Consider the following 26,231-nt stretch of genomic DNA (forward strand, 5'->3'; position numbering starts at 1 on the left):
GCTGATTGTTTGGTAGTTTATCACTCTCCAATGTATCACTTTCCAGAGCTTAGTACATCTGCCCCTTTTTCTCTCACAATTTTATCTCTCACCAATCTTTGATGAACACCCCCCAAAGTGACAGTCCGGAGCGCCTGCGAGATCCCAGAAAGGCAGCATCTGCGCTGTGAGGGGGGGGGGGGGGGGGAGAGCGGAACATCACCCAGCTGTGAAGGGCCGAGGCTTGGCTAAAGTAAGGAGGCGGAGACCAGCACAAATTGATAATACTGTATCTGGCATCCGGTCCTCTGAGGTGAAGGAGCAGGTAAGGCTGTGGCGCTGTCCTGAGGTACCAGTTCCTGAAAGAGAAAGGTAAGTGCAGGAGAGGTGGGTGACTAGACCCACACACTCACCTCAGGAAGTTTCCTTTAAGGAAATATCAAATTAACAGTAGCCTATGATTGCACATTTTATGCACTGGCTGCACTCATGAGACTGATCCCCCTCACTGGTGTCACTCACTAAAGGGCCAGCCACAGGACTCTGAGTAACAAGACGATGAGGTTAAATACATAGTTTTGTGAGTATGGAAAAGCCTCAGTGTAATGTGATTACCTGCTAGGAGGACATGCCATACAGAGTGCTGGGGGAATCGCCTCAGGACTGACGTAGCAGCAGTGAGCAGTTTATTTCATTCAAAGCAGCCTGCCGTTATTGAAAGGGGGTTGGGTATGAAATACCGGCAGTCGCGATGCCAGCTGTCAAAATACTGGGCCTGATTCAGACCCACTCGCGAGCGGCTGTCCGCTCGCAAGTGAGTCGATGTTCTGCACTGAGCATGCGCACGACGGAGGGAGCTCCGTCGTGTGCATGCGCCAGACGCGACGAGCGAAGGACTTTCCTTCGCTCGTTGTGTCTGATCAAAGGGGGCGTGCTGTCGATGTTGATTGACAGCACGCCCCCTTTGGTGGGCGTACCGGGGTGTGCCTCCCTGACGGGGGCGTTCCTAAGGGAACGCCTACCGTCAGAAGCCGGCCCACTGACATCACTAGTGATGTCAGTGGGAGTGATTTTGGCTCTGATAGAGCCAAAATCACTCCGGGCCTTGCGGTTGAAAACCTCAACCGCAGGCTCCGGCTCGCAGTTTCGATGGTCGCGATGGTCAAGACCATCGCGGCCATCAAACTGCACGCTCGTATAGGCTGTGGGTGGTGACCCACAGCTATACGAGCGTCCAGGAGGACGCTCCATAGTTATGGAGGACGGCCCTCATTCAGAGCGTACGGCTCTGAATGAGGGCCACTGACTGTGGCATCCCGATGCTCGCTATCCCGGCAGGGGTTAAGTAAGTATCCTAACCCTTTTCCTTTAACTTTATCTCAGCTACTTCCCATTGAAAGGATATTAGGAAACGCCCCCTCATCAGTCAAACATTAGCAGCTATCATTCATTGTAATCCAGGAGAGGTTGGAAGTCTCATAAGTCAGACCAATGCCTTTTCTTTCTGCCGCTCTTCCCTGTCTATAATCTACCACTGGACAAGAAACTCGGCTATTACCAACTTGGAACTTGTTAATATACTGAAGTAGTAGGCTTAACCCATACATGGACCCTGTCTACTATCCTGAGCCTGGCGCAGTGGTTCCCAAACTGTGCGCCGCGACAACCTGGGGTGCCTCGGAACACTTGCAGGGGTGCCTCAGGTTGGTGGTCCAGCACCAAATCAAATTCTTTATGGTAAATGTAATGTAAATATGTGGACAAACAGAAGCACAAACCTGTCCCCCATTATATAACCAAACCTAAGGATGACTGGAGCACAATTTACTTCACTACATTTTTTTCAGAATTTCTCAATAACACACTTTTGGCCTATGGGTGCCGTGAAAACAATGCTGATATTCTAGGGAGCCATGATTCAAAACATTTTGGGAACCACTGGACTAGCGGCAACAGTACTAAGGAAAAGACATCTATCTGTATTTTATCATTACTAAATACTTAAAAGCAAAATCTGGGTTCAGATCAATAAACATTCACCTATATGTGCACCAACGACATCTGATTCAAAGAAGGACTTATCTTAAATTATGTAATGTTAACGTAAGAGAGGTAGCTGTCTTCTAGTTATAGCGTGTGTTTTGGGTGGGAGGGGGGAAGAATTATTGCACCTTAGGGTTAAAATAGTTTAGTGAATACTAAAAGTCGCTGTTAGAAGGGGCCTGTGATAGGAGGTTAGTCCAGGTGATGCTTGTGCATAAAGAACATCATATTAGAGTGCATTATCATCCTTGGGGATTTTGGAGAACCATTAAGCCAGTACAATGGGCAAGCTACATATATTGTACCCAACCGACATTTTCCATCTACAGTAGGATGAATCCTTTCCATGCAAGTTCCTGTACAATAAAACTGCGTCAGTGCCTCCTGTCCAATTGCGTCTTGTGTCCAGTTACTGCTAAAGAGAAGCTCTATATAGGTCATATTGTACCACAGCTCTGCCCGATATAGGTCCTGACCCAGAGATGGACAGTACAGCAACAGCTGCTGCGTCCTCTTACTCAGAGCCTGTGCTAAAATATGCAAAAGCGGCAGGAGCCATCTTGTATATAGCTGATTCCCCCCGGGTTACTCAGGATGTCCTGCAAAATCACGCCGCTGGGGCTAGTGAAGCTGCATCCAAGGACACAGCCACTGGTTTCCGCACGATCAAAAAACTGGGCCGTCTCACCTCCATCTTTTGGAGCGCTCTGTGTTGCCGCCCTGTCGCTGCACTAAAAAACCAGCAGTGTGCCAATCATGCCGCGGCTATGGGGCGCTGCGCCCGATGTCGCAGAAACAAACCTGCACATCGGACATGTATGTAAATATCAAATTTACGTGAATTAGGCTCATAGTCAGAGGGAGGGGTTATCCCATACTTACCGACTTTTAGCTGTCGGTCTTTCACATCGGGGGGCGTGTCGCGGCAAAGGGGGCGATCGCACGTCATCGTGGCCCTGTCCTATTTTCACAATGGATCGATTAAAGGCAATGTGAAGCAGCGGGCGGGGCCACAATGACGCTATTCAGCATGAATCACATCATGGGTCCCCATGCTGCCGGGTGTATCGTGGAACCGCGCAGGGGGGAGGGGGGGTGTTGCCGGGGGCCGGGAGGCTTGCCTGCCTTTCCGGGGGGCCGGGAGCAGCACCCGATTTTAGGGAGGCTCCCTACTGAATCGGGATGGTAGGCAAGTATGGGTTATCCCAAGCGAACCCCTGGTGGATGGATAATTGGTTTGTATTGCTGTGTTGGAGGCCCCGTTCATCAGTCATGACATCAAGACAATGGGAACTAGTAGCAGGAGGGCGTAACCCAATCTGGAAGCGAGTGTTACAGGAATAAAAAAGAAAATAATCCCTGTGCATTAATAGTGGTCAGTGAGAGCCATAGTAGACTAAAGATATGGGGTACTAAATAAGTGTGAAACGTCGGTCACCCAGGGCTGTAACAAAGGTGGTGCGAGCCGTGTCGTCGCACAGAGCTCAGGGCTCTGTGGGTGGCACCGGCGCTGCCCCACGGGCCCTTCATTTGGCTAGCAGGGTATCTGGAACAGCACCCTGCAACCAGTGTCACTGCTGTCACTAGAGTGTCCGTCGGACGCTGCAGACCTGTATAGCACCCCGGAGCATCCTGAGGATGCTCCAGCGGTGCTGCTGTCCATACCAGTACTGGCGGCCCCACCTCCTCAACATGACATCATGAGGTTGGGGGGCGTGGTGGGACCAGGGTGCAGTGCAGTCCTGATGTCACCTAAAAGTGATATACATACAGATGTGTCCACATAAATAGCCCAGTTTGGCGCACCGCAGACTTTGTGACTTAGCAGCGCCAAGCGCCGTCTACTTTAAGTATGCGTCTTATTATCATTACTACTGTGTCCAAAGTACAATGCAGGGGAACCCAGAGTACTAGTGCTGGCATCACTTCTGTGTGCAAATCATACTTGCCTACACTCCCGGGACTGCCGGGAGCCCCTGAAAATAGGGGGCCACTCCCGGCCCCCCCGCAAGAGTAGGCAATGGCCGCCGACTGCCTGCACGTGAAAGTGGGTGCAATGACGCGATTTGTGCTGAAACAGTGGCAGTAATACCAGCATTATAAAGCATGATGATGAGGTGATCACGCCGGCATGCCCCCGCACCGCCCACTTAAGCCGTCCCCCACACCTCCCGGAGGGGGCTGTCTGTAAGTATGGTGCAAATAAGATGCAAAATTTAGGAGAAAGTATGAATCGGTACCTGTGGTGGAGCTTCTACCTTGCTCCAAGCGTCTTGGGCAATATATGGCACAAAAATTCTAGGTGAATAAGGACACAAGCATAGTAGTCTCAGGCTGCTGATTGGATAAAAAAAATTTCCACACAACTTGGGAGCCTGGATACTCTTACAAAAACTCTGCACTACCCGACTCCACTGAAAGTCTTGTTATCCAGTTCCTGGAATGAAGGGTGTACCCTCGGTAATGTCTAAATCCCCTTCACGGAGAGGACCCTGACGTCATCAGCCAGTGTCCAGCGTCATTCCCTTCCATCCAAGTGGGCATAGAGGGGGAATATAACCATGTAGCGAGCCACCGTGCCCGAAGCGTGACGAGCGCAGCGAGCACGCGAGGGGACAACAAACTTGTTTAAGTGGGGACTGTCATGGGCAAGAACTGCACTTCTGCCCTCACTCACGTCACTTCCAGGTCCCTAGCACAAAGGGGAAATACAGCCAACCGTGTACCCTCTCAGTTTGTGCACCAAGGATGGAGTTTGGTACAGCGTGGATGGAGTCTGCGCAGTGAGCCAGGAAGTCTTGGTAATAATATATATACAAGGGCATTGGGTCTAATTATGAACCCTCTTATACTGTACGTGTAAAACTTAAAGGGGTGAGGTTTCAGTGAGGCTTAGTTCATGGCATTCAACCATGAAATATTGATACTAAGGGGCATGTTCAATTGTGTGCAAGAATAGCAAAAAACCCGCACCTGCAAGGTTTTTGCTATTGTATTAGGTTCGTGGTTTTGTAAAAAAACACGCACCTCCTGAGCATGCGTAATGTTTCCTAAAATCGATGATTTAAGGAAAAATCACCGGGACTTGCTCTGGCACCCCTCCTGAGGACTAATTAAGCAATTGGAAGTATCCAATTAGCTTAATTAGTCCTTAATTACTCACCTTCCTCAGCGCTGTCTTCGGCATCTTCTTCTGCATCCAGCGTCGGGAGCCGGCTCTTCTGCAGCAGGGTGAGTATGTCAGTGTGTGTGGTGTATGTGTGTGTGTGACCCCCGATGCAGTGTGTGTGGCCCCCCTGGAATGGGCGCTGGGAGAACTACATCTCCCAGCAGCCCTTGCTCCTCCCATCAGCCCCCGGGACTCCCAGCAGCCCCCTTTCCAGTAAGAAGGGAGAGGCGAAGCCACTGGGAGCCGCGGAGACCCGGGCAGGTAAGTGACTTCCTTTTTTTTAATTTACGCGGCGCGGGGTTTTCATTGATGAAAACTCTGCATCCACTGTTTTTTTAATTGAATCCCGCAGGTATCGGGAGCGCGCATACCCGTGGGATTCCGAATTTGGCCGCGAGGTTTTTGCCTCGCTAAACCTCGCGCCCAATTGAATATACCCCTAAGAAGGAAAGTAACAACATACAAGGAACTATTTATTTATCTTTGGTAACAGGTCTGCATACAGATACAAGCATCTGGTATCGGTTTAGGAAATCCCAGCCCAAATGCAGACATGATGCCCCAAATATTCAAAACACCTGAGTTCGAGAGCCAGGGCACTTGCTACTTTAAAAGAACTTCCACCCAATCCGCTTTATAGGAATCATATGTCATTAGAAACCCTACAGTAGAAGGTAGTATGTGATTATTTATGTGACAGTAGGTGGTAGCAGCAATACATCTAAGAGTTATAAAAACTAGGGTTGGCCATCAGTATGGTTACCATCGATGGCAAAATAGAAAGTGGCCATCGATGGTAACCAACTATGCAATGGATGACCATCGATGGCTGCACCAACCGATGGTCATCCCTTTTATATGACTGACTAGCCCGTGGGCCAAACAGAACTGGGGGGCATGGCTTTGCGGGTGTCGGGGGCGGAGCTATTCTCCATGTCCCGGCACCTTGTAAAAAAAAAACTATTCGGTCATGTTCTTCCATCGATGGAGGGAAACCCTCTGGCTCTCCCCGATCGTTGGGGAAAACATTAGACATCGACCATAAACCATCAATGATTATAAATCATTGATGGTCGATAATAAAAACAGAATTACATTTTACTTCAGAAGAGCCGTACGCTCGTTCCGAGCGATGTTCGCCCATCTGCGCATGCGTACGGTTTGTAATACGCATGCGCGAACCAGTCAGTGCGGCCGAAAATCGTTTGTTCGCTATATAGCGAATGCCTGCTACTTTGAGTGACAGAGGGAGGCGTATGTGGGTGGTAACAGGGGAAGGTACTTGAAAATGGGGAGTGGAATTCAGAACGCAGGCGTGCTTAAAGGTCAAAACGGGCGTTTTATGGGTGTGCATAATTAATACAGCAGCGTCATTGACCACGTCACTTGGTTGTTTTATAATCAGAACTGCTCGCAATATAGTGGTAGGAAAAACCAGCCACAAGAATAGCAAGCAGTTCATACGCTGTTCGATGTACTCGAATAATCTAATAAATAGCGGACATGACGTATGATGCGAGCGGCCAGGGGGAAAAAAACGACCGCATGTTTTGTTCGCTCGTTCAGATATAGAGGCGGCAACAGACCGCAAAGAGCGAACGGTTCATTTGAATAGCCACCCCCTTTTTTTGAACAAGCGAGCGCTAATAGCGTCCGGCTCTGATTGAGGTCCCAAGTCCAAATACCAGGTGTTTGAATGTGTCTTGTCTCGGTATGCAAGGTCTTACTGATCTGCCAGATACACTGGTACTTACCCTTACTGTGTGCACACCTAGAGTGCCCATAAAAAGCTGCTGCAAAGGGTTTCACATAGTCTTTGGCATCTTTGGGTATCAGTTATGGAAGTTTCTGGTCTTAAGGGGACATTTTTTAATCCCTACTGTCCAGTGGCGTATTAAGAGAAGCAGGGGCCCGGTCCCCTCCTCTATAGCCAGTGGCGCAGGTGAGAAGTCTCTTGCACTGTGCCACAGCCTAATGCACAGGTCTCGGGGAACAAGGTGCCCGTGCCATGTGCCCAGTGATTTTTCTACTACGCATGCACAAATTGCAGGGATTATTGACACCGCAGCATTTCCCCAGAGATTTGTGCAGCTCTGCCAGCGCAAGACTCGGGAGAGGTAAGTATAATACATGGTCACAGGGTGTGTGATTCAACAGGTCCCTGAGTCTAGGGGCCCCTGTGCATTGCACACCCTGCACAAGTGGCGGCTCAAGGCCCATTGCAGATGAGCGGCCGCACAGTGGCGCCACCCCATAGTGGGCACAGTGCAGCCGCAACCCATGTCCACTGGTGGTCCTAGAGGGACCAGCGCCCACCTGCCACTTACTGTAGGACACAGAGTGGAAGCCAGAACCCAGCAGCCACTACCACTTGTGTGGCTAAAAGGCCTGCATGCCAACTTCCACAGGATGCAATGACCAGACTGCCGGAGCCTGAAGGGCTAATGGGACCCGGCCGCTACAGTACGTGCAGAGGATTGGGGCACACTGTTACTCCACTGGGTAATTCCCATGAGACGCTGCAGAGAGACGCTGCAGAGGGGTCAAAGGAGCATTTGCTGATCTCTGATTGGAGGAGCTCATCATGTGCTCCTCTGACCCATGGAGATCAGCAGCCTCATGGTGGGAGATTCACAGTCAGAACAGAACAGCAATAGGTAAGTGGAGCTGGGGGGATGGGAAGAAAGGAGGGTGGGTGGGTAATTGGTATAGTTGGGAAATTGTATAGTATAAGGGAGTAAGTTGTGTGTGAGTTTTATTTATAAGGGTGAGTTAAGATGAAGGGGTTAATGCTTTTTTGAGGTTGATTAATATGAAGTGTTTTTATTAGACTGAGGGAGGTGCAGTAATGACTGTGAATGGGATTACTGATAAGGTTAATGCTCTCTATTATATGGCGGTCATTCACATGCTCTCAGTATTACATGATGGTCATTCACATGCTCTCTGTACTAAAACGGTGGTCAGTGCTCTCTCTCTCTCTCTCTCTCTATATATATGATGGTCATAGTGCTCTCTGTATTTATGACGGTCATTCACATGCTCTCTATATTATATGGAAGTCATTCACTTGCTCTCAGTATTACATGACAGTCATTCACATGTTCTCTGTATTACATGGCGGTCAGTGCTCTCTGTATTATATGGCAGTCATTCACATGCTCTTTGTGTTGGGATGTAGACAGCATCCCGACAGTCAAGATGCCGATGGTCACAATACTGAAAGATTGCGGAGGAGAGTATTAGGGTCATGGGGAGACAGGGTTAGGCACTAAGGGGAGGGTTAGAGTTAGGCTGTGGGAGGGGAGTGTTAGGCTGCAGGGGGGGTTAGGCTGTAGGAGGGTTGGGTTAGGCTGCAGTAGGGGTGGGGTAGGGAGAGGCTAAGGGTTATAATACTTACAAAAATCTGTCAGGCTTCTGACTGTTGGGATGCTGCTGTCTGTATTCTGACCATCGGCATCCTGACTGCCGGGATCCCGGACTCAACCCCTTGTATTATATGCCAGTCATTCACATGCTCTCTGTATTATATTGCATTCACATACTCTCTGTATTATATAGTGGTAATTTACATGCTGTCTGTTTTATATGGCGGTCATTCACATGCTCTCCGTATTATATAGCGGTCAGTGCTCTTTGTATTAGATGGCAGTCATTCACATGCTATCTGCATTATATGGTGGCTATTCATGTTGGAAATGTGTGTGCAGTTTGGTAGTTTTGCAGAGTACTGTACCAGCAGTTGTAATTCAGGCAATAACCAGTATCCAATCGCAACCCTCCTAGCTCCACCCGTGGTGCGTGTCATTCTGCGCATACACAGAATGAGGCCAGGGGGACTTCTGGGTCATAGAGTGTCCGCATCCCAAATGCGATGCGTTGTGCATCCCGCCAAAGGAATGTTATGCCTCCTAAACTCCACCTGATGGTTAGCCTGATAGCTTCATTCTGAACCTTACAGGCTACCAATGAAGTTCCCCAATGCACCATGAGTAGTGGATACTGCAGTCTCCATTTTAAATTTCACCTGGTCACTGCAAGAAGTGCTATATATCCTTCATAACAGCATCGATGGTAAGATCTGCTGACAGTTTAGAATCCAGTTCTGTTTTCATGTTTGCATCCATTGCTATAGTTCATACTGTACCTATCGTATGTTTCCATGTTTGTGTTTCAGTTTCACCGTAATTTTTTTATTACTACAATAACCACCGTTCTCCAGATTTTCACATCTAGATTGGATTATTGAAAAGTGGGAGTGGTCATGCTGTCTGTCAATTTATACTGTCACATCAGTGGCTGTAATCCAACACTTCCCACATGGGGAGTTAACTGCTGAGGATGCCCTGCTTCTAGCCACTTAAAAACAAGGATGCGGAAACCATGTCATTCACCGCTGGACAGGGGATATTTGCCAGAAAATGTCAAATGTGGTTCTACTGACAGAGTTGCTGTATATGGAGGCAGGACAGTGTGGGAGAAGGGAAATATCTCCAGTATAGTATAATATATAGTGGATACTGGGCTCAATTCAGACCCGCTCGCTCGATGCGTATGCAAATCCGGCTAACTAGCAGCAAGGCAGGCGATCGCACGGCAAGGCATTAGCACGCCCACTATGTCTTGGCCTTTGATCGCTCTGTGTATGCAGACACCCACCAGCCTGTCTTAAGACGCCCACTCGCGCACGTCATCTCCAGGAAGTGTATGCAACCATCGGTACCATCGGAAGTGAACGCAGCGCTTGTGGTTGACCATACCCTACCACAAGCACTGCGAGCACTTCAGTGTGAAATTCAGCCAGGAGACGTGTACTATGATGCTGCGTCTTAATTATGCACGCCGCTAGAACGGTGGTAAGACGCTCGGGCAAGCCTGCGTTTGCACCTCCACTCCCCCGTTTTCATAGACCAGCCCCTGTCACCACCCACAAACGGCTTCTCCTGTCACTCGCTCAGATGAGCAGTCTATGCGCAGCGAGCGAACGCATCCCGATAACCCGGACTGTTTTGTGCACGCGCACTGCGATGCGTATGCATGTGCACAATGCAATCATCGTCAGTCTGCGTGCCAACGCTTCCTATGGAGTATGCTTGTTTTTCAGCAAGTCACCAGGGCTTCCAAGAGCTCAGCCAGGCCCCGATATTAGGGGACATGGTCAGGCAAAAAGACACAAGCACATGTCCTATTGTGGGCTCCCTGCAGAAGTTATGGGTTGTTGTAATGAGTTGTGGCGTGGAGGAGGGTTGGTTCCCTCCAGGACCCAGGTACAGATGTGTCCACATACACCTATTATCACATCATGACAAATTGCCCCATTTGGCGAGCCACGGACATTGCGGAGAAGATGCGCCATCTGTCCCACAACAAACATTTTCACAAAATATGTGTCTTATTCACATCCCTAATGCAACAAAAGTACAATGTACAGGGACCCTGGTGCTGGCATTGCACGCAGATGTATGTATTCCTCCTCCTTCATTATGTGCGACTCTTTCCATGTGGGAGGGATCAGGAAAGTTAATAGCCAATCAGAGCATCAAAACTCTAACAGCAGTGCAGACTATTTAAGGTCTCAGTGCACAGATCTTGTGGAAGACAGTGGCAATCATGTGATCGTGTAAGGGGGAACATGGCTGCCTGTGAGCTGCGAGTTAGATTGTGGGAGGGGAATGTGTATTTATATTGCTTTGTCATCTGTGGTTAAATGTAACATCCACCAGTGCCAGCAGCGGCCAAATAGCAAAATATCCCCCTATGTGTTATTGCAGCAAAGAAAAATAATAATTTGCAACACAATAAATAAGAAAACAACTACATGGCTGGTAAGTTGACAATGTAGTGTTCTATTTAGCGAAAAATGGCAGGGATTGGACGCAGGCAATGGGTGCGATTCTGGTGAGCCTGCCCGTAATTTTAAAAGCGTTGATCATTTAAATGGCAAAACCGACCTGGTTTTGCATTTAAAATGATTGGCCGCTTTAAAAATACTGTAGACTCGGCGGAATTGCGCCCGTTGCCTGATTGGCGCAGGCTATTACATATTACATAAAGGAAGTGGATGACTATTATTTAGCCTCGGAGAAACAGAGCAGACGGTTTTGTGCCTCTGACAACCGGTGAATCCTTTGGTTCAGGAAATTCCTGGTGCCCGAGAGATCTTTATTCTCCTTCAGGAGATCGTCGTACTGGTCTCTCTCCTGCAGAATTTGCAGCATCTCCCTCTGCAGCTTTTTTCCGTGTTCTTGTAAAACATGAAACTGGATGATCATGGGGACCTGATTGCAGAGGCGATCCGCTGCTCCCTGTAAGGCAAATACAACACTTGTGATGGATGACAGCCAACTAGTAATTTACAATGGGTTATGCAGACCTGCACCTGCAGCTCCTGAGGAAAAGAGAGAGATTGGGGGAGATGTACTAAGCATTGCTTCCGGATCCCTGACTTCGCGTACATACCGCGGTTCATTTCCGCGGTATGTACTAATGATTTCGCAAAGGACAGCTCTCCCAATAAGAGCTGTCCTTTGCGATGCTGCCGGGCAGAGGGACTTCTGAGTTGAACACCCAGAAGTCCTTCTGCGCGGGGGCTCATATAGCTATATATATATATATATAGCTATATATATATATATATATAATATATATACTAGGGGTGAGCGGGTTCGGATTTCTGAAATCCGAACCCCCCCGAGCCCCCCCGATCCGAGGCCGATCCGAGTCAGGCTCAACTTTTCCCGCCTGACTCGGATCTGAAATCGAGGCAAAACGTCATCATCCCGCCTTCCGGGTCTCGCGGGTTCTGGATCCTATATAAGGTACCCGCGTCGGCGCCATTTTCTCACTCGGCTGTGGACAGTGAAGAGGGAGGGTGGGAGTTAGGGCTGGCTGGGCTGTGTAGTGTAGTGTAGTGTTGTGTTGTGCTGTGCTGTGCTGTGCTGCTGTTGTCCACTACTTCAAAGTCCATAGGGGCTGGCTGGACTGTGTTGTGCAGTCAGTTCTCCATAGGGGCTGTGTCCCAGTCCTAAAGGGTGCTGTAGTGTTGTCCAGGGGGTGCTCTGTCCATCAGGGGTGCTCCCCCTAAGTGCTAAAAAAATAATATTTTTTCTGTGTTTGTGAATTGTGTGCGCAGTAGCCGCACGTGCATCAACAAAGTAGTGCCAAGCGTGCGCCTGTGTCATAAGTAAAGGGCCGGCTGGCTTGACCGTTAAAGGGTGCTGTAACCCCCAAAGTACACTCCAAACCAAATAACAAAATATTTTTTCTGTTTGTGAATTGTGTGCGCAGTAGCCGCACGTGCATCAACAAAGTAGTGCCAAGCGTGCGCCTGTGTCATAAGTAAAGGTCCGGCTGGCTTGACCGTTAAAGGGTGCTGTAATCCCCAAAGTACACTCCAAACCAAATAACAAAATATTTTCTGTGTTTGTGAATTGTGTGCGTAGTAGCCGCACGTGCATCAACAAAGTAGTCCCAAGCGTGCGCCTGTGTCATAAGTAAAGGGCCGGCTGGCTTGACCGTTAAAGGGTGCTGTAACCCCCAAAGTACACTCCAGTCCAAACCAAATAAAAAAATATTTTCTGTGTTTGTGAATTGTGTGCGCAGTAGCCGCACTTGCATCAACAAAATAGTGCCAAGCGTGCGCCTGTGTCATAAGTAAAGGGCCGGCTGGCTTGACCGTTAAAGGGTGCTGTAACCCCCAAAGTACACTCCAGTCCAAACCAAATAAAAAAATATTTTCTGTGTTTGTGAATTGTGTGCGCAGTAGCCGCACTTGCATCAACAAAATAGTGCCAAGCGTGCGCCTGTGTCAGAAGTAAAGGGCCGGCTGGCTTGACCGTTAAAGGGTGCTGTAACCCCCAAAGTACACTCCAAACCAAATAACAAAATATTTTTTCTGTGTTTGTGAATTGTGTGCGCAGTAGCCGCACGTGCATCAACAAAGTAGTGCCAAGCGTGCGCCTGTGTCCCATAAGTAAAGAGCCGGCTGGCTCATTTCTTAAAGGGTGGTGTAACCCACAAAGTGCACTACTCTCCAGCAAAAATAAAAAAATATTTTCTGTTTGTGTGCGCTTTAGCCGCACATATATATCAATATAACATAAATGGAGGACCAAACTTTCTCTGATAAAAATAAAATAGGGAAAGATCAAGAACCACTTCCTCCTAGTGCTGTTGCTGCTGCTTGGAGTTGTTCATCATCCCAGAGAGGAAGTAGGAACACCACCACTTTTACTAAACAATTGACCCTCCAACAGTCCCTAGCGATGAGGATGAAGTACGACAGCAGTCATCCTGAAGCAAAACGTATAACTGAGGCCTTGACTGCTATGTTGGTGTTAGACGTGGGTCCGGTATCCGCCATTAGTGCAGTGGGATTTAGACAATTGATGGAGGTATTGTGTCCCCGGTTCCAAATCCCGTCTAGATTCCACCTACATCCTCAAAGCAGCAGCGACAAGCGTGCGTCTGTCTGTTAAAGGGTGGTGTAACCCTCAAAGTGCGCTCCACAAACAATAAAAATATTCTTCTTTTTTTTTCTGTCTTTGTGAAATGTGTGGGCTGTAGCCGCACCTGCATCCTTAAAGCAGCAGCGACAAGCGTGCGTCTGTCTGTTAAAGGGTGGTGTAACCCTCAAAGTGCGCTCCACAAACAATAAAAATATTCTTCTTTTTTTTTCTGTCTTTGTGAAATGTGTGGGCTGTAGCCGCACCTGCATCCTTAAAGCAGCAGCGACAAGCGTGCGTCTGTCTGTTAAAGGGTGGTGTAAACCTCAAAGTGCGCTCCACAAACAATAAAAATATTCTTCTTTTTTTTTCTGTCTTTGTGAAATGTGTGGGATGTAGCCGCACCTGCATCCTCAAAGCAGCAGCGACAAGCGTGCGTCTGTCTGTTAAAGGGTGGTGACACCCTCAAAGTGCGCTCCACAAACAATAAAAATATTCTTCTTTTTTTTCTGTCTTTGTGAAATGTGTGGGATGTAGCCGCACCTGCATCCTTAAAGCAGCAGCGACAAGCGTGCGTCTGTCTGTTAAAGGATTACATCGGTGACAGCATCCAAGTAGGCATGTCAGACAGTCCGTACCTGTACTGGCAGGAAAAAGAAGCAATTTGGAGGTCCCTGTATAAACTGGCTCTATTTTACCTGAGTTGCCCCCCCCTCCAGTGTGTACTCCGAAAGAGTGTTTAGTGCAGCCGGGAACCTTGTCAGCAAAAGGCGTAGGACGTTGCTTCCACAAAATGTGGAGAAGATGATGTTCATAAAATGAATTATCAACTCTTCCAGGGAGACCAGCCTCCAGAATGTACAGAGGGACCTGTGGTTGTGGATTCCAGCGGGGACGAATTAATACTCTGTGAGGATGAGGATGTACACAACACTGAAGAGGGTGAGGAATCGGAGGATGAGGACGACATCTTGCCTCCGTAGAGCCAGTTTGTGCAGGGACAGATTAATTGCCAGCTTGTTTTGTGGGGGCCCAAACGAACCAATCATTTCAGCCACAGTCGTGTGGCAGACCCTGGCGCTGAAATGTTTGGTTTGTTAAAGTGTGCATGTCCTGTTTAAACAACATAAGGGTGGGTGGGAGGACAATTCCATCTTGCACCTCTTTTTTTTCTTTGAATTATGTACTGTTTGGGGCCTAGTTTTTCAAACTGCCATCCTGTCTGCCACTGCAGTGTCACTCCTAGATGGGCCACGTGTTTGTGCCGCCCACTCGTATCTCTTAGCATAGTCATCCAGCTACCTCGGTGCAACCTTTTGGATATAAAAACACTATTGTGAGGTGTGAGGTGTTCAGAATAGACTGGAAATGAGTGGAAATTAAGGTTATTGAGGTTAATAATAGCATAGGAGCAGAAAAACACACAAATTCTGTGATTTTAGCTGTTTTTATGCTTTTTTAAAAAAAAATACAGATCCAAAACACAAAACCCAGAACCCAAAACACGGAAGGGTGGTTTTGGCAAAACCAATCCCGATCCAAAACACAAAGAAAGATCCAAAACCAAAACACGAAAAGTGGCCGGTGCACACCCCTAATATATACATATATATATATATATACACACACACACGTACACATACACACACACATATATATATATATCTTGTGGCACAGTCGGGATAGGGGTCCCTTCTCTTTACACACACAGCAGCCGTAGAAACAGGACACAAGTCTGGGGTTCTCGTACAAAATGGTCGGCGCCAGTCTTTATTGTGCCAAATGAATATAACAAGTTATAATACAAAATCTTAGCCCGTCTGGGCAATAACTAAACAGTAGGTAACCTCACCACCAGGACGGTAGGGCCTACTGCCCACACCATCAACAACAGCACGTGCACAGTACTTACAGGGTTGTCATAACAGTGTCTATGGACATGCTAGCCTGCATGCCTACTTCCCCAGGTGTGAGACACTCAGCTACAACTGAACACAGCTTATATCAGCCAGTTCCAGCTGTAAGCCCTAATGAGCCTGCTACAAGGCTGAAAGGCCCAAAACCTGGAGTGGCCTATGGATGAAGCCCTCCCTCTACTCACATCCACACTGCCAGGACCCAAACCGGCTTTTCCAAAAGCCGATACTCTGATCTGCTTACAAAACAGACTTCTCCTGGGATTTTTTTAGAACGCATAGGCCAAAAACCTAGGACAAATGTACCTGCTATTTACCACTTTACCAGTGCTTCTATCGCATATCCCCCCCTTTGTTTCGACCTGTGGGGCGGAACAACCGCAGCCCCCAAACAATGGACACGTGACAAAGCATCTGCATTGGCCAGCTGGCTTCCTGGCCTGTGTTCTACCGTAAATTTAAAGGTTTGTAATGCCAAGAACCATCTTGTTATTCTCGCATTACTGTCCTTGTTTTCTGACATCCACTTCAGAGGGGCATGGTCAGTGATCAATCTGAACTTTCTTCCCACCAAGTAGTACCTGAGAGTCTCTAACGCCCACTTTATGGCCAATGCTTCTTTCTCGACCGCAGCATAGTTTCTTTCATGTACATTTAATTTACAGCATAAGAAGAAAATCGGGTGTTCTTCACCCTCTTTGCTTTGGGACAGGACCACTCCGATGCCTACATCTGACGCATCAGTTTGTACAACAAACTCTCTGTCAAAATCAGGGGTCATCAGAACTGGTTGGGTACATAACGCTATTTTTAACTCCTGGAAAGCCTTCTCTGCTTCAGGACTCCATTCCACCATGACTCTCTGTTTGCCTTTGGTAAGGTCAGTCAGTGGGACTGCAATGGTGGCAAAATTGGGTATAAACCTCCTATAATACCCAGTGATGCCTAAGAAGGCTCTCACCTACTTCTTCCATCCCCAGACAACACTTTTTTGGGTTGGCTGTCAAACCTGCCTTATAGATGGAGTCCAACACTGCTTGTACTCTGGGCAAGTGAGACTGCCAATCAGGACTATGAATGACCATATCATCCAGATAAGCAGCAGCATACTGTTTATGGGGTCTTAGAATCCTATCCATCATTCTTTGAAAGGTAGCAGGTGCCCCATGTAGCCCAAAGGGCAACATCTTGTATTGAAACAACCTCCTGGTGCAGAAAAAGCTGTATTTTCTTTGGCGTTGGGAGGGGCTGGGCTGCACATCCTAATATTAAACATGATAATAGGTGCTACCATGCTGAGACCAGTAGTGATTTTAACTGGTATGGGTCCTTGCATTGCAGTACACACATCTAATGGGCTCTATGATAGGTAAGTCCTAGATAAATTAATTAGTGTGTCAGTATTAGAGATGTTAGGGACCCACCTGTATAAGGTTCACCGTGACGTGGTAGGTGGGCAAACATCTTTGGCCAAACATGTACTAAGAAACCTTACATTTAAAACCATGTTAATTATTGCAGTCTATTATAGATATTTTGATCATTTGTATTCTTAGTGCTTATAGTGTGCACCTGCTCCTCCCCCCCTCTCCTTTTTGCTGTTTTCTTTGGCGTTCTCAGTTAACGGCACTTGCCTATACCCTTTGGTTAAGTCAAAAGTAGTTAAATATCTGGCTGTCCCCAGCCTTTCAATTAGTTTGTCCACCTTAGGCATAGGGTAGGCATCAAACTTTGACACACTGTTCAATTTCCGGAAGTCATTGCAGAATCGCACACTCCCGTTGGGTTTTGGAATGAGCACAATGGGACTTGACCACTCACTATGCGATTCTTCAATTACACCCAACTCTAACATTTATTTAATTTCCTTCAACACTGATTCCTTTGGGCTTCTGGTAACCTATAAGGCTTTAGGTTAACCTTAACCCCTGGGTCAGTGATTATGTCATGTGTGATGACCGTGGTTTTCCCTGGTACAGTATGTCATAAAACAGCACCCTATTTCTGATCAGAAATTCCTTAACTTCCTGCTGTTGACTGGGTTTTTGCCACTGTCACTTCGGGTACCATGGGCCCTGGGTTTACTGGAGGGGCTCGGATGGCTGACAGTGCTGCTCTATCCTTCCAGGGATTTATAAGATTTACATGGTATATCTGTTCTGGCTTTCTTTTCCCTGGCTGGTAAACTTTATAATTGACCTGCCATACTTTTTCTAAGATTTCAAAGGGTCCTTGCCATTTAGCCAAAAGTTTACTTTCTACTGTGGGAACCAACACCAACACTCTGTCCCCAGGAGCAAAGTTGCGTAAGTGAGCACTGCGGTTGTATACCCTCTGCTGTGCCTGTTGGGCCTGTTCCAAGTGCCCTCTTACTATCGGCACCACAGCAGCAATTCTTTCTTGCATTTGAGAAACATGCTCAATAACTGTTTTATACGGACTGGACTGCCCCTTCCATGTCTCTTTGGCAATGTCTAGTAATACAATGAATCAAAAGGGGAAAACCCTGTGGAGGATTGGGGAACCTCTCTTATGGCCAACAGCAAATAAGGTAACAAGTAATCCCAATCTCTACCATCGATGTCCACTACTTTCCTTAGCATGTGTTTTAAATTTTTATTAAACCTCTCCACTAACCCATCAGTCTGGGGATGGTACACAGAGGTTCTTAATTGGTCAATTTTAAACAGGCGGCAGAACTCCTTCATGATTTTTGACATAAATGGAGTACCTTGATCAGTCAGGATCTCCTTAGGTATTCCCAACCTGCTAAAGACATGGACTAATTCTGTAGCAATGGTCTTGGTTGACGTATTGCGTAATGGTATCGCTTCTAGGTACCTGGTAGCGTAATCCATTATCACCAAAATATACTGATGGCCTCGGGCAGATTTCATTAATGGCCCAACCAAATCCATAGCTATTCTTTCAAACAGAACCTCAATAATGGGTAACGGAACCAGGGGACTTTTGAAATGTGGCCTTGGAGCATGATACTGACATTCAGGGCAGGATGCACAATAGTCAGATACCTCTTTATGGACCCCGGGCCAAAAAAACCTCAGCACAATTCGCTCAGTAGCTTTCTCTACCCCTAGGTGGCCTTCCCTTATATGACTATGGGCCAGATCTAACACTGTTCTGTATGCTTTGGGAACTATTAATTGTTCCACAATATCTTCCCCCTTCTTAGTCACCTGATACAACAAATCCTGACATACTGCCATGTGAGGATATGACAAAGGACTATCGGGGTCTATGGGTTTACCATTGATCACCTTGACATTCTCCCTGGCTTTTACCAGAGTAGGGTCATTTAACTGCTCCACGGCAAAGACCTCTCTTCTGACCTCTAAATCAGGCAGACGATCAACTGGCTCAACAACACTACCCACCTCAGTGGGAGGCACATCACTTGGCGAGCCACCATCACGCTCCGCATTCTCTAGTTCGCCAATCATACTAGAAAAAGGGAACATCTCTGACTCTGCTACTACGTCAGTAACCCTCTCAAACGGGTCAGGGTGATTTACCTCTATGCAAAATCGGCTTTCCCATAACTTCCAGAAGTGAGCAAAGTCTCTCCCCAATATTGCATCATACATGTACCAAACCCACAGAGACTATCGCGGAACCACATGATGTCTCGATGTTCACTTCTGCAGTATTATAATAGCGAGTGTCCCCATGTATGCAGGTCACACCAACAGTTTTCCCCTTATGCTTCAAGGGGTTCACCAGCTCAGCTTTCACAAGTGTCACCAGGCTACCAGAATCTAACAGAGCCTCTACACAGTTGCCTTCTACAGTAAGTGCTTATCAGTCTCAGCCCGCCGGTCGGCAGTACAGGCTGGCTGTGCAAAGAAAGACCCCCTGCAGTATACACAAGCAGTAACACATTGCATAGGTTCAGAGGTAAGTGGACAATTAGCTGCAATATGCCCGAAGCCACCACATCGGAAACACTGAATCACATTATAATCTAGTCTTTTACGGGGAAGGAACCAGGTTCCTCAGTCTTAGGTACATTCCATCGCCCAGCACCCTTGTCCCCTGGAACAGTCTTACCAGTGCAGATGGGAGTTCGCCATTGTGCCATCGGAGCTCGGTGGGGCAGACTTAACAGTTCCTCAGCCGCCACGTAAGTTCGACTAGCTGGTCTGCGGACTTAGGGTCTGCATGGCTCACCCACTTGCGCAGAGATTCAGGTAGCGATCGTAGATACCGGTCCATCACGACTCTTTCCACAATCTGTGGTCCTGTCAGCGTCTCGGGCTGCAGCCATTTTGTGGTTAGATGGACGAGGTCACGCATCTGTGAGCGTGGAGGTTTTTCCATTTGGAACTCCCAGCGGTGGACTCGTTGGGCCCGAACAAATGAGGTGACTCCCAAGCGGGTTAGGATCTCCCGTTTTAACTTTGCATAGTCCTTGGCATCATCCAGGCGTAAATCATAGTAGGCCTTTTGTGGTTCTCCAGACAGGAAGGGTGCCACAAGACTTGCCCACTGTTCCTTGGGCCAACTCTCCCTTTCCGCGGTTCTCTCAAAGGCTGTAAGATACCCCTCCACGTCATCGCTCTGGGTCATCTTCTGCAAAAAATGACTGGCTCGTATAGATCGAGTGTGGGTTGGAGGGTCAGTGGAAGCATCTCCAGTCCAGGCTACCAAGTGTTGTACTACCTCTTTTAAGGCCTGGCGGGTTTCCTCGATGGCGACTTGTTGTTGCCTCTGGGCTGTCTCCAGAGCCAACAGTTGGACATTGGTGGATTCCTGTTGAGCTCTGGTAGCTTCCTGCTGCAGTTTGTTCGTTTCCTGCTGAGCTGCCGTAGCTTGGAGCAAGGCTTTAACAATGTCCTCCATTTTGTCTTGGGGTGTAGGTTGGAAGCAGAATCTGGATTCCCTAAGCATCTGCGGACGCCACCTCTATGGATTTCAAAGGACACAACTTTATATCCACATTGACGAATTGCTGTCTGTCCCTTTAAATGTTAAACGAAAATGTTTCCTTGCTGCAATTTCAGTGTGTTATTGCCCGCATTCTCCACCACTTGTGACACAGTCGGGATAGGGATCCCCCTCCTGGGGTAGATAGACTCCCTCTTTACACACACAGCAGCCGTAGAACTCCTGGGGGGTTTTAGAACACATAGGCCAAAAAACCTAGGACAAATGTACCTGCCATTGACCACTTTACCAGTGCTTCTATCACAATATATATACACAGATATAGATATATGTATATTTACATATATATATATATATATATATATTATATATATATATATATATATATTGCATTTTCCCCTTTAGTACATCTCCCCCTATTTTTTCTGACTCCACAAACATCTTATTTCACCTTTTTCAAGTAACTACAATGACTGCTCCAACGTTTGATGTTGGTTACTTATGTCCCAGTGAGCGGCTCTGCAGAGAGTCTTGTTGTCCAGGCCGTGAGTAGACAAGTCCATAAGTTAGTGGCCACAAATAAGCGGAACCATTGATTAAGTCAATAACCTTTTGCGACATTGAGTGTATCCACCACTAGCCATGGTGGGGGCAGCTTCCTACTGTCATTCGCATTCCGGAGCTTGGCAAATTTCACAATATAACCGCCCAGGTAGAAAATGATGGGGGCTGCTATAGTGATCGGAAACAGGGGAAGCGCAGCAGATATCTGCCGTGGGTCCCTCGTCGTATATTCAGGAAATGTTTTCGTTTTTCAGGTGTCCCCCCTCCCCACCCACCCAAAAAAAATGGAACATATCAGGGGATTTACTGCAAAATTTGTTTAATAAATAGTCCCATAAAGTGAGCAGTATTTTAGGAGAAAAAAAAATAAATAGTTGAAATGAATGAAGGTTGGGCTGCATAAGTGGCAGCAGATGGAATTGAATTGAAAAGACCAGGATTTAAGCGCACACTAATGTATGGGCTACGGTAGCTGGACAAATAGAAAACCTCGGCGGGCAATGCTCGTTGTTCCGAATATCTGACAATATGCTCAAATCTTTGTGGTAGGCCTCTGAGATAAAGCGATATGTCATTTTACTTTAAGCTGGGGGCCGCGACTATCACTAGTATCGGCACATGCGCCAGCCCCATGCTGGATGCAAGAGATCCGTCAGAAACATGCGTCCCTTCCACGTACGCACCAAGCAGAATCACGCAGAGCTTTTGATACACACCAACGACACACCCACAAGTCAGGGTTGCTTCCATGCGCTCGCAGTTCATACCCCTGAAACACACTATTTCATGGAAGAACAGATCCGGCCAAGTTCTGGTCAGGACGGACATATGCAACAATGTGTAAACTCGCACCTGCAACAATTCGCCATTTGCAATCTGTGATATATCCAATTTAGGGGTATATGTACTAAAGTGCGGGTTTTAGAAGTGGAGTTGTTGCTCATAGCAACCAATCAGATACTACTTATTTATCTAGCACAGGGATGGGGAACCTCAGGCCCGGGGGCCATATAAGGCCCTTGGAATCATTTGGTCTGGCACTCAGAGCTTTTTTCTGCTAGCCTCATCTGGCTAGCAGGGTGCCTAGAATGGCACCCTATGTGCCGCCTGGACGCTTCGTACGGTCACACCGCTGCCCTTACAACTCCCCGGAGCATCCTCAGGATGGTCTGGGCATTGCTGTAATCACCGGCGATTGTGGCCCTGCCCCGTGTGACATCACATGGAGGGGGCATGGCCTGCACCTGCTTGTGAATAACGTCCCCACCCCTGTTCTAGCACCTTCTAGAAGATGAAAGGTAGAATCTGATTGGTTGCTATGGGCAACATCTCCACTTCTAGTAAATACATATACCCCTTAGAATCAGTTCCTTTATTACCACGGTCAGCGTTAGGTCATAGCTGAGGCATGTGTGTGTTGGGATATTAAGGTAATGGGTAATTATTGATTTATTTGAATGCCTGTAATGCAGTGGTTCCCAAACTCGTTCCTCAAGGCACCCTTAACAGTCCAGGTTTTCTGGATATCCATACTTGAGCACAGGTGTCTTACAAAGTACCTCAGTCAGCTTGCTGATGCCATCTACACACAAGCATGGATATTTTTAAAACCTGGAGTGTTAGGGTGGTAGAAGTTGACATTTTTCCATCATCACTCCCTGTCATCCAACATCTCAATTATCCCCCCAAGTATTCATCCAAAACTTACTTTAAAATAAGCTTCCAGGTGATGCGTCATCTCTTTGATAGAGCACTGCGTTACTGACTTCTTCACCTCCATTCCAAATTTGTTTTTATTTTGTTTGGCTTGTATGGCGTCCAGTTCAGTCCGGTATGATTTGTCCTGAGAGTAGACCATCTTTTCCATCAAAAACTGGGTTCTAATGACCTCGTCTGCCATGTTTTCTTGCATTTGTCGCATTTTTTCAATTTTAATCTAGGAGAAAAGAGAGAGAGACGGGATTCATGACACAGGGGAGACGTATCAGGCCTCGGGGAACATGGCCAAAGCAACCAATCAGCTTCTGTCACTTCAAAGACTGTACTTAGAAGCTGATTGGTTGCTTTAGTCAACTCCTGCACTTTATCGCTCTCCATGGTTTGATACATCTCCCCCGATATCTCTAATTCATAATATTAACTCTTTACTGATATAGCATTTTGCGTGATTGCAGAGGGTGAGGCGGCCATCATGGACGTGCTGTTTATTCTGTGAACATGGCCGCCGTGAGATCTATCTCTCAGTGGGCGGGATGCACTGAATGGAAAATGCGATAAAAACCCTGTTTTCGGGGTTTTACCGCATATTCCATATGCACTATTGGGTGGCCGCCGTGGCACTGATGCGGAGCGTAATGCCAGCTTATGGGCTACTACCACATCGCGCTGGTATAAGGGATCCGATTGTATCCATCCCAGCATGCCCCGCGGCCGCCGAGTCACTCTGTGCATGCGCAGATCGACTCCCGGGTCATAAACTCGGAAGTCCAGGGCGAAGCGCTGATCACAAAGGACAGTTCTTATTGGAAGAGCTGTCCTTTGTGCTATTGATTGCATATTTAGTGCATATGCGATCTGTGCGGATGTGATGTCTGACGGTAAGTACCGCACTATGGGCCTGATTCAGACCCGGTCGCAAGCGCTGTGCGCTCGCTACCGGCTCGATGGTGGGCCAGTGTGCATGCGCAAGACGCGGATAGCGATGGGCAAACCGTCGCTCCGGGTCTCGTACCAAAGGGGGCGTGCTGTCAATGTTGAGTGACAGCACGCCCCCTTTGGAGGGCGGGCCGGGGGGGTGGCTGCCCAAACGGAGGCATTCCCATGTGAACCCACAGCGATGCGAGCGGCCAGGGGGCCCGTTCTAAAAAAAAAAAAAAACGGCCCTGATTCAGAGCGTCCGGCTCTGAATCAGGGCCTATGTTTGTGTATCCCGCCCAGGATGGAGGCTATGGGGGGGAGAGTGCATGGGTGAATATCATGTCTCTCTTTACAGACTTGGCTGTGCTCACAGCCTTGGTGACATGGCAGGGCCTCATCTGTAGCTTCTCCCTCCCTCTCAGTGAACCCATAATCCTACTGCTGTCAGACAACAATGCTACTCACAGCCGCCCAATCCAAGCATATATAACATATTACATCAAGCTAGCAATGAAGAATGTTTTCTTTTGCATATATCTTCATACGCTGACAGTCCTGACTTCAGTTTGTTGGCATGCCTATAATGGGTGCAGGGTGTGCACTGCCCTCCGGCCCCCTCCCGTCTTAAACCTTGCGATTGATTTCTTGTCTGACAGAAGCCCCATTGATGTCGCCAATGACGGACTGCGGCGCCAGGCTCGCCCACACACGCCTCACATTCCGTCTTACCTCACATAAACCCATTGGACCCTCTGTTATGTCTCTTTATGACCACAATGTAAGTCATGCGCCAGCGAGTACGGTAACCCTAGGACCAATGGTGCCATTAAGAACACACTTTCAGCAAATCCGTGGGTATAAGCATTAAACATGACAGAAATCTTAACGGGTCTTCAAAATGAGGTCAGAATAACAGCACTCACCTTTGTGACCCTGCAGATCTTCTGAAAGTCCTTAAAATGGGATTCTGCCATGTCATTGAAAGTGTCGCGTACAATCTCTGTGAATAGAAAAATAACACACACTGTGGAACAACTAGAAATAGAAATACAGATTTGTCTCCTCATACATCTAGCCTCCTTGCGCGCTAAACAGCACTTCTAGTCGCGCCATGCCGTGGCGTGACTCGGTAGCGCCGAGCATCTTTTCATTCGACTGTTTACCTTCAAATGTGTCTAATTCGCACAGCGATGCGAAAAACTAGTACAAGCTGATTACGATGATATGCGGCATGCCTAATGTTCTGTGAGCGAGTGCGGGTGTATCTGCATGAGAAACGCTACGTTACAGTGTCAGCGGCAGTAACACTGTAACGTAGCGTCATACAGAGCTCCCGTGTTATGTGTAGCGCGACTTGTAGCGCACGGAGGATAGATGTATGTGGACACATCTGTATTATTACCACGGTATGATAACATCAACCATATTTGTAAGACAACATAAATATTTTATGGCAGAAATTTGGAGTTAGCACTGAGCAAAGGAATAACTACAGCCAAGTCCTGCTTCTGAATGATCACCCTAAGGAACAGGTGAACCAATTACAGTAGTGACAGAAAAAAACATTGATAGTAGAGCATAGTTGGCCGGCGGTTCAAATCCCGACAGCGGAAGCCCGGCACCAGTGATGATCCCGACTGCAGTAAATGTAAGTATAAACTAACCTAACTCCCCCCTAACCCGAACCCTCCCTTAGGGGTGCCTAACCCTTACCTGCCCCCCAAGTGCCTAACCCTAACCCCCCTCTAAGTGCCTAAACCTAACCCCCCCTCCCCCGCAGCCTAACCCTAAGTCTCCTGGGGAGGTGCCAAACCCTAACCTTCCCCCGGGGGTGCCTAACCCTAACCCCCCCTTCCCCCAGCCTAACCCTAACCTCCCGAGGGGGTACCTAACGCTAAGTCCCCCCCCAGAAGCCCCTAACCCCCCCCCCCTGCGCGGCTGTCCACGCCAGCGCCCGGCTTACCCTCCATAGGTAGGCCGGGTGTTGGGCTTCCGGCGTAGGTCTAATGACAGGCGGCGGGATTTCGACGCCTGTCATTAGACACTTGCCGGGATTTGACAGTCGGGAAGCCGGCGGTCGGCATTGCAATCATCGGCTTCCTGACTGCATCCTGTACAGGGTACAACTAAATAAAAGTAAAAATAAGAAGCAATAAAAAGGAAAAACCTCTCTTTTTGGGCCGGATACTGAGACGCACTCAAAAATGGAGAAGCGTCTACTGGGGGACACCTGTCTGTGACTTCATGCAAATGGCCTACAAGCTCCTTCCCTTGTGCACACCCGTGCGACCGAATGTGCACGCACGTTATAATACCGACTGGTGTGTCCTTAGACACCACTATGATCGCACCATCGAACATTCCACCAGCCCCGTGGCACGTGCAGTGGCTCCGTCTGACCACGGCCTCCTATGCTTGCGTCTGTGAACGCAGCTGCTTACATTAACACACCCACGACACTCCCACTGAACGGCCCACATTTCTAGCCACCTCGCTCCCAGTCACCGGCCAGGAACGCCTGTCACTTTTGTGCCACATTTCTGATACTGTCCATCTGAATTGCTACAGATTTGT

The 26,231-nt window shown here is 47.9% G+C and overlaps 1 protein-coding gene across 1 annotated transcript in view; it reads right to left on the bottom strand.

Annotated features, from left to right (window-relative positions):
* Positions 1–11,259: 11,259 nt before the first annotated feature.
* LOC148477622 (interferon-induced GTP-binding protein Mx3-like) overlaps positions 11,260–26,231 on the bottom strand; it is a 123,788-nt gene continuing 108,816 nt past the window's right edge. The window contains exons 10-12 of the mRNA XM_088456444.1: positions 24,581–24,657; positions 22,729–22,956; positions 11,260–11,496 (exon numbers count right to left, since the gene is read on the bottom strand). Of these exons, the coding sequence (XP_088312570.1) occupies positions 11,260–11,496; positions 22,729–22,956; positions 24,581–24,657 (542 nt within the window). The remainder of the gene's footprint in view (positions 11,497–22,728; positions 22,957–24,580; positions 24,658–26,231) is intronic.

The sequence above is a fragment of the Taudactylus pleione genome, unplaced genomic scaffold (assembly GCF_031769625.1).
Source record: "Taudactylus pleione unplaced genomic scaffold, aTauple2 ptg000704l, whole genome shotgun sequence".
Taxonomy (NCBI): Eukaryota; Metazoa; Chordata; class Amphibia; order Anura; family Myobatrachidae; genus Taudactylus; species Taudactylus pleione.